The sequence below is a fragment of the Hippocampus comes genome, unplaced genomic scaffold (assembly GCF_001891065.2).
Source record: "Hippocampus comes isolate QL1 unplaced genomic scaffold, H_comes_QL1_v1.1 scaffold123, whole genome shotgun sequence".
Taxonomy (NCBI): Eukaryota; Metazoa; Chordata; class Actinopteri; order Syngnathiformes; family Syngnathidae; genus Hippocampus; species Hippocampus comes.
In genome coordinates this window covers 756,937-765,403 of record NW_017804997.1, presented here as the reverse complement: position 1 = coordinate 765,403, position 8,467 = coordinate 756,937, and the positions used below count along the sequence as shown (strand labels likewise).

Sequence of the window (8,467 nt, the reverse complement as noted above, 5' to 3'; positions counted from 1 at the left end):
ATTATTTTAGTTTTTACCTAATGAAATAATTCTTAGATATACTGAACAACCCCAGTCTTAAAGCGGACCGTTAAGTCTTACGCAACATTCCAAAAAATATTTCTATTTTATTCTGAAAAGACAATCCTCTTCCTGGAAGTTTTGCTCTGCCTTTTGACCACGGAAGAAAATGATGGCACTTGGCAAGTCACCACCTCCAATCATGGAATCAAATCTCGATGGAAAGGACGTGGTGTAATCGACTACACTGGGTTTGATCTGGAAATTGCTTCGGCGATCAGGTTATTTGTTCCATAGACTTGAATCATCTTCAAACGACTCCGTTGTAGCTTTTCGCGGTGGAACGGAGACCAACGTCTTTAGAATTTTTTGCTTGAGAGGACTGTATTTGGCTATTGTGGCAAATTAGCATGTCGCTTTAGTTAGACAGGATAACTGAGGATGGAGTTGACGACAAGAGGAAAGTGACATTTAATCCCCTTGAACAATGCTGGCAGAAGTGGAAAGTGTGTCTTTCCACATTTGTTAGGACACCACTATTGCCCTCTGGAGATGTTGGATGTCCATACACGTCAGCACCGCTCCAGACAACGACAGCATTCATACAGCAACACTCCATCCGCCACAGGTTTCTCTTCTTAAAACAGCCATGCATCTAAAGTCAAGGAGACAGTGGACAACCGTCCTATTTGGTGTCATTCTGGGATTCACTGCGTGTTCTTGGTTGATTGTACCCCAAGTTCTGGAGAGAAAACGTAATGAATCCCCCCTGTGTTCGTTGAAAAGTCAGTCCGCAGTCGGGAAAATATCGGGAAACCTCGAGGACTCTGCGGCCGTCGACGACCGGGGCAATCACGTTTTCAAAAATGAGAACAGACCATATATTCGGGGGAATAATAGTGCAGACAGCGGGAGGCTCTCGAGCCGACCGAAGCAGTTCCTCTTCGTGGGCGTGATGACGGCGAAAAAGTATCTGGCTACCCGAGCCGTGGCCGCGTTCAATACCTGGGCGCGTTCAATTCCCGGGAAGGTGGAGTTCTTCTCGAGTGCTGGCTCCAACAACGTGGACGTTCCTGTTCCTATCCCGGTGATTTCACTTCCAGGCGTGGACGATTCGTATCCGCCACAGAAGAAGTCATTTATGATGCTGAAATACATCCATGATCACTATCTGGACAAATACCAGTGGTTCATGCGAGCAGATGATGATGTCTATATAAGAGGTAATTATGCTTTTTCTATGGATTTTTAATGTTTTTTTTCTGTGGACAAGACAAAATTAGCAAAACTGTCATTTGTGGTCATATGGAAAACAACTTCGTTGCCCCTCCCCCAATATAAATATATGATGGCCTCACTGATGTAGCTGTGTTAAGAAATGTTTAACCGTGATACACAATTAAGCAAACCACTGTCATTATTGCATGAGGTATTTGCATTTGCGTCAAACTTAATTGTTCACACATTTTGATCATACACTACCTAACTCCAAGTATGTTTTCATATTATTATTTTTTTCATTAAGTTACCCTTCTATTTCCCTTCACCCTGTTTAGGTGAGAAGCTAGAGTTGTTTCTGCGTTCTCTGAATAGCAGTAAGCCTCTTTACCTTGGCCAGACTGGCCTTGGCATGGCAGAGGAATTGGGCAGACTAGCGCTGGAGCCTGGGGAGAACTTCTGCATGGGCGGGCCTGGGATGATCTTCAGCAGGGAGGTACTCCGCAGGATGATACCGCACATTGGTACTTGTCTCAGGGAGCTGTACACAACCCATGAGGATGTGGAAGTGGGCCGGTGCGTGCGACGCTTTGGAGGGACACAATGTGTGTGGTCCTATGAGGTACTGATTGAGTTATTAAACTGTTTCTTTGATTCATTTTGAATATTTAAAGTTGGGTTGTGAAATACACTCGTGTCAGTTTTGTGTTGAAGTAAAGATTAAGAACGAAAGATCATGTAAACTGAGAACTGGGTTTGGACGTTCGTGAGATGTGGAACTGAGAAGACTATTTACACTTGGAATTATTTTGAATGCACAATTGATATTAATTTACTTTTTTTTTTTTTTTTTTTTGCCACATCCGCAACATAATTGTTCCCATTGATAACAAGAAAGTTCCGAAGAAAATTGCATGACTGTGATTGAGATACTAATGAAGCAGACGACATTATGTTTATACTGGGTCCTTTACAAATGCTCCCCTCCCAGGCCAAAAAAAAAAACCATCTAATTTGGGAATTCTTTCCACAGATGCAGCAGTTATTCTATGAGAATTACGAGCACAAGAAAGGTTTCATCGAGGAGCTCCACAATAGCAAGATCCACAATGCCATCACACTACATCCCAACAAATGGCCAGCTTACCAGTACAGACTCCATAACTACATGTTGACCCGCGAGATCTCAAGACTCCGCTACCACACCATTCTGCTCCATCGGGAAGGCCTGACTATGACTCACCTTAGTGACACAGAAATGCTGTGGGAGGACCAACAGCTGGGAGGACCGCCGTCTTATATGCGGTATCAGCCCAGTGACCGAAATAACGTTATTGAGTGGGATTTCTTGACCGGCCGCCATATTTATTCCGCTGTTGAAAACAAGATGCCCCGCCAAAACCTCGTAAGCTCTCTTCGAACTGCATTAGAAGATATCATACTCCAAGTCATGGAAATGATTAATGAAAATTCAAAAACTCGCGGACGTGTCATAGATTTCAAAGAGGTTCAATATGGTTACTACAGAGTGGATCCAATGCACGGGGCTGAATACATCTTGGACTTACTGCTTCTGTATAAAAAACACAAGGGACGTAAAATAACGGTTCCCGTGAGGCGTCACGCATACCTTCAGCAGTCCTTCAGTCGACCTTTCTTTCATGAAACTGAAGAATTAAATGTGGCCGACCTTGTGACTGCGATCAACTCTGAATCCCAGTCCCTGTCTTTTCTACCCAACTCTCTGAAGTTCCTGTCTCGTTTCCAGTTCTATGAGTCAACTAGGGAAATATGGGAAAAAAGTCAAAGGAAAGTTAACATCCTCGTCCCGCTGTCCGGTCGCTATGACACCTTTGTCCGTTTCATGGAGAACTTTGAAAAAGTGTGTCTGATACCCAAGCAAAATGTAAAACTCTCTGTGATTCTCGTGGACAATGAGAGCAACGAGGACAAAGGAAAACATATGCACTTAATCAAAGATTACAACAGGAAATATCCCAAAGCCGATCTGTCAGTGATTCCCATGACGGGAAACTTTTCCCGAGGGTTTGCTCTCGAACTGGGCTCCTCCCTGTCTGATAATGACACTCTACTCTTCTTTTGTGATGTTGATCTTATTTTTAATGGGGATGCCCTGCAGCGCTGTAGAGATAACACGGTTCAAGGGAGCCAGGTGTATTTTCCCATCATATTTAGCCAATACAACCCTAAAATAGTGTATGCTGAAAAGGCCCCAAGAGAAAACAGTTTTGTTCTCACCAAGAAAAGTGGCTTTTGGCGTACCTATGGCTTTGGAATAGCCTGTATCGTCAAGAGTGATCTGTTGAAAGCTGGTGGATTTGACACTTCAATTCTTGGCTGGGGCTTGGAAGATGTAGACCTTTACATCAAAGTTATTAACTCCGGCTTAAAAGTGTTGCGAAGTCAGGAGCCGGGAATTGTACATATTTATCATCCTGTCCATTGCAACTCGAGTCTTGATCAGAAGCAACTCAAAATGTGCCTTGGGTCGAAAGCAAGCACATATGCTTCAACAATGCAGTTGGCAGAGCTGTGGATGGAGAAACACATTGAAGGAGTGTATAATAGAACTTTATCCTGACATTCCTGCCTGTGTGCATGCCACCATACAAGTTTACCTCATTTCTAGTCAGCAATAGCATCTAATGGTTTGGGTATTCTCTTGGACAATGATTCCAACGAACCTCGACAGTGTTTTTTTTTTTTTTTTCTTCAAAGCTACATTAGAAAGAAGCAGACCAGTTGCCCTTGTGAACAACCCGTCATCCAATTTGTAAAAGGAAGTGGGACTTGAGCATTGCTAAATCCAATTTAATATGAGACCCATTTTGGGTTCATATTATTTTGTGGGTTCACTTTGTACAGTTGGATTCGACTTGTGTTTTTATAAACTGTGGACAGACAGTGTTGATGGCCCGTTGTTCAAAATCAATTTCAATGATGATTCATGCTTTTGTGGGTCTACCTCTACCCCCAATGTTATTTTAGCATCTTTAACTCATTCATTCCCAAAGACGTTTTTAAACGTCTTTTCAGACTTGGTCCAGAATTGGCTGGTACTGAATGAGTTAAAAGTAGCTATTTAAAAACAATTCAAAAAGTGTTTGTCAATATCGATTTTTTTTTTTTTAATATGGTATGATGTTATGAAAGTGGTATTGTTGTGTCAGTGAGTCCAATGATATAATTAGCAACGATCGGCCAAGATTTATTCAGATTTGATCTTTTTCCATATTGTAGTTGTACAAGTATAAGAGTTCAAATTTCAAGCTCCTTTTTCTTTCATAGTATATACATTGCAATGTATGTATGTACTGTATGTATGTATAGTATGTGTATGTATGTACAGTATATTCAGGTGCAATATATACGTGTGGGCATATACATGTGTATAAATTATGTGTATGTGCATATGTGTATATATGTATAAAATGCAATATATATACACACAGTACGTTTCACAGAGCAGCTCAGGGAACATACTAGTGTCTGCCTGGCCATGTAGCTGGTTGACGGATTCTTGCTGTCAAGCTCAGGTCAAGCGATATACCCCAGCCCATAGTGCTGGTACACATGGCTAAGCTGGGTTTTGTAATAAAGCGGAAGCGACTCTCGAGAGAAAAATGACTTTTCTAGCTATTGAGGCAGTGTCTATTTCCATTTCATGTTCTAGTCATTGTTGCAGGCTTTTATTGGCTTTCACAACCTCGCCACAGGTGTTTGAGCTTTGTGGTGAATAAATCCAGGAGGCTTCAAATAGATCCAGTTGAAAATGTTTGCATTTGACCGTGCATAGAAAGTACACTATAAAATCTCCTTAGGATTTACCACACATTCCGTATCTGGGGAATGGAATGTTTAAATAGGGACCGCTAGCAGCCATTTCTTTCTCTTGAAATGTATGAGTCACTTCTTCTGACTGTGACCAACACTTCATTTATAGCTTACATTAATTCAAGAATAAAATTGATTTGAACTGTGGTCGCTGTATATTTTCTTTTCATTGGAGTAGTATAATATTTTAAATTATCTTCTCTACAAAGTGTTCAAAATTAATATCGAAAGCATGCAAAGGAGAACAGAAACATGAAACCAATTTCAACTCACTGTTCATTGTCAACTAAATGGAATTTTTCATTCAAGTGTTTCAAAATTCCATCCACCCTTCATTTTATGTTCTGTACCTTTGTTTTTTTTTGTTTGTTTGGGTTTTTTTTTTAAATCAGAGCAAAAATATCAATAAAAATATGTGCAAATTCAGCCATTGTCCAACATTGTGATTGTTACTAAAACAAGATCTTCCTTTATCCATCCATCCATTATCCAAACTGCGTATCCTCACGAGGGTCACAGGCATGCTCGAGCCTATTCCAGCTGTCTTTGTGTGGTAGGCGGGGTACACCTTGAACTGGTTGCCAGCCTATCGCAAAGCACACATAGACAAACAACCATTCACATTCACAATCACACTTGGGAACAATCTATTCTCGAGTGTTGATTTAATCTACTTTGCATGTTTTTCACATGGGAGGAAACCCCAGAGTACCTGGAAAAAAATCCACCCAGGCACGGGGAGAACAGGCAAACTCCACACAGGAAGGCCGGAGCTCGGATTCGAACCCAGGACCTCTGTACTGTGAGGCAAATGTGTAAGCGACTCATTCAGTGTGTCCCTCAAGATCTTTATAATGTGAGCAATAATGACAAACAACAATGGCATTTGTTATTTTTGGCATTCTTCAAAGGAGATTCATCAGAAAAGGAGAACGACTTTCTGTGAACTTGTATTAAGTCAGCGTACTCCTTCAGGTTGCTTGGGTGAATCATCTGTTGACAGGAAAAAAAAAAAACAATCACCAACACAAAAAAAAAAAAACCCCCCCCAAAAAAAAAAAAAAAAACTGGGAGAATATTCTGTGACTTTTATATTTAAAATTACAATACCGGCAGAGTGTAAAAGAAAAAAAAATCTTCTCTATTCACCAAAATAACTGAATGAAGAAACTCCCTGTTGACCAAGTTTGTTGATAAAGTGTAGGCTTTTTAGTATTTTTATGTTTGTGACTAAGTGTGGAAAGATAGGCAAATGCTTCGGTTGTCTGGATAAAAAGAATTAGCGTGCAAGATAAGCTAACCATGTAAATGTGTGCTTCACAACAAAACAAAAGTTTATTACATAAATAAAGCTATTATAATGTGATTTAATTAATCCACTAGCACAAAAACCAATTCCACAGGAAATGCCGACACAATTTTAGTTTGTAATGAACCTCACGCATTTCTCATCCGCACAGTGAAAGCGTCCTGACCGTGGAGCCTGCACTGGAAGCGACCTTACAGTGGAGGTCTGCAGCCAGATCCTCTTGATGTTTTATGGGACTTAAATTGCACTTCAACCGTAGTGTGTGTGTGCAGTTGTGCGTGTGTGTGGACGTGTCTGGGCAGGGGAGAGCCGACAGTATGCACTCCAAAAGAGGCATGTGTGACTGTGTGGCTACTTATGACCATAAAACTGAGAAAATGTGCATCTGAAGTAAACAACAATAGAGGAGTGCTCAAAATAGTAACATCCCACAATGCCATGCGGTTGATCATACCAGTAGGCAACTTCGCCTTTCCATTGCGAATATAGGTTCGTAAAGATATTTAGACTCGTTTACGTCAGGGGTCTCCAAACTAATCAGGATCGTCCAAATGCTGCTTCAGAGCTGGCTGAGGAGCTGATCATTTAAATCAGGTGTGTTGCAGCCAGAAGGGATGGAAAACAGGCAGGACAGCTCTGGATTCCCATTCTTTAACAATGCCATTGGTGCATTGCAGAGCAAACAAAGTTTCCCAACACCTCTGATCACTTGCTGCAATTGCTGAGCGACAGATCATGCGCCACCGTAGATTGAAGGTGCCCTAGTTCTTTAATTATATTTCGGAAACACTTTTTTTTTCTTTTGTTAACGTGAAACTGATGTCAATGCTTAGGGTGCACAATCCACTTTCACAAAAAATATCTAATATTAATAACACACACAGAGACACAAATCTTTTTATCCCCCTTAACATCCCTTGTGGTTGACTTGGGACCAGTCGCGAACTAGCGGTTGACCACGATTGACTGGTTGGCAACTCCTGATCGAGAGCGATGGAAAAGCATTCAGAGATTTTAGACAGGCAGGCGAGTAGGCGGTAAATTGCGGTTTGATTGGAGATTTGGTGTTGTTGATAATTTACACTATGGAAAAAAAAATCTGGTCTCTTCCATGCAAATATCTTCTGACAAATAAAGTAAGTTTTTTTTTTCTTCTTAATTATACACAGGTACTATCCTACCAAGCATTATCTTAAGTTCAAGAAAGACATCTGTGTCGATTGTTTGTTTCGTGGAATGTCCCCTGAAACGATGATTCACTTGTTCTGGCAATGTCCGTATACCAACAAATTTTGGAAAGATATATCCCGACTAATGATTGATTATGTTGACTCTGACTTTACTCTTCACTGGAAAAATATACTGTTTGGCTTCTTCAAAAATGACGGGAAAAAAAAAGTGTTCATTAAACATTTTATGATATTCTAGCTAACTTCCATATCTGCAAATCTAAATTTAGTCATTCAAAAGCAATTTTCTTAATTTTTGAGGCAGAAACCAAACAGTACTTGAATTCTACTTTGGACTCCAAAAACAAGAAAGCAGTTAAGATTGTGCTTTGTGTTTATTTAGAATTTTTGACATCCCCTAGGTCTTTATACTGTATATGTATTCATAACGTGTTTGGTTTGCTTTCTGTGATTTGTAATTTGACTTATTCAGTAAATATTATTATTTTTGAACAATGGATGAGGTCATCCAACGCAGGTTAAGGAAAGTGGCTAAAGGTGAGGAGATTTGACTTTCAGAAGAGCCCTTAAAACTCGCTTCAGCTGTCATAAAAAAATGAGTAAATATTGTGTGAGTCATTGTGAGAGATACTTTTGTGTTCCAGAAAAGGTGCGTGGCTGAAGCGTTGCTGTATGTGGGGAGTGGCAAAAAAAAAAAGAATGAATGTTTAATTCAACAAATGCCACGAATTGTTTAATTATTTCAATATTTAATTAGTAAATTGATATTTCAACATTTAGTTATTTAAACGATCCGCAAACCTCTCTCTCTCTCTCTCTCTCTCTCTCTCTCTCTCTCTCTCTCTCTCTCTCTCTCTCTCTCACACACACACACACACACTCTCTCTCGCTCTCT

At 40.3% G+C, this 8,467-nt stretch overlaps 1 protein-coding gene across 1 annotated transcript; it reads left to right on the top strand.

The window, feature by feature from the left end:
- Positions 1 to 131: 131 nt before the first annotated feature.
- Positions 132 to 5,499, top strand: LOC109530796 (chondroitin sulfate synthase 1-like). Its single transcript, XM_019894701.1, has 3 exons — positions 132 to 1,223; positions 1,557 to 1,840; positions 2,252 to 5,499. The coding sequence occupies exons 1-3, from the start codon at positions 560 to 562 to the stop codon at positions 3,818 to 3,820; spliced, it is 2,517 nt and encodes an 838-aa protein (XP_019750260.1). The 5' UTR covers positions 132 to 559; the 3' UTR covers positions 3,821 to 5,499.
- Positions 5,500 to 8,467: the final 2,968 nt, after the last annotated feature.

Coding starts and splice junctions, on each gene's coding strand:
- LOC109530796 (XM_019894701.1), top strand. CDS start 560: ATGTCCATACACGTCAGCACCGCTCCAGACAACGACAGCATTCATACA. Junction 1,224..1,556: donor TGATGATGTCTATATAAGAG/GTAATTATGCTT, acceptor CACCCTGTTTAG/GTGAGAAGCTAGAGTTGTTT. Junction 1,841..2,251: donor AATGTGTGTGGTCCTATGAG/GTACTGATTGAG, acceptor TTCTTTCCACAG/ATGCAGCAGTTATTCTATGA.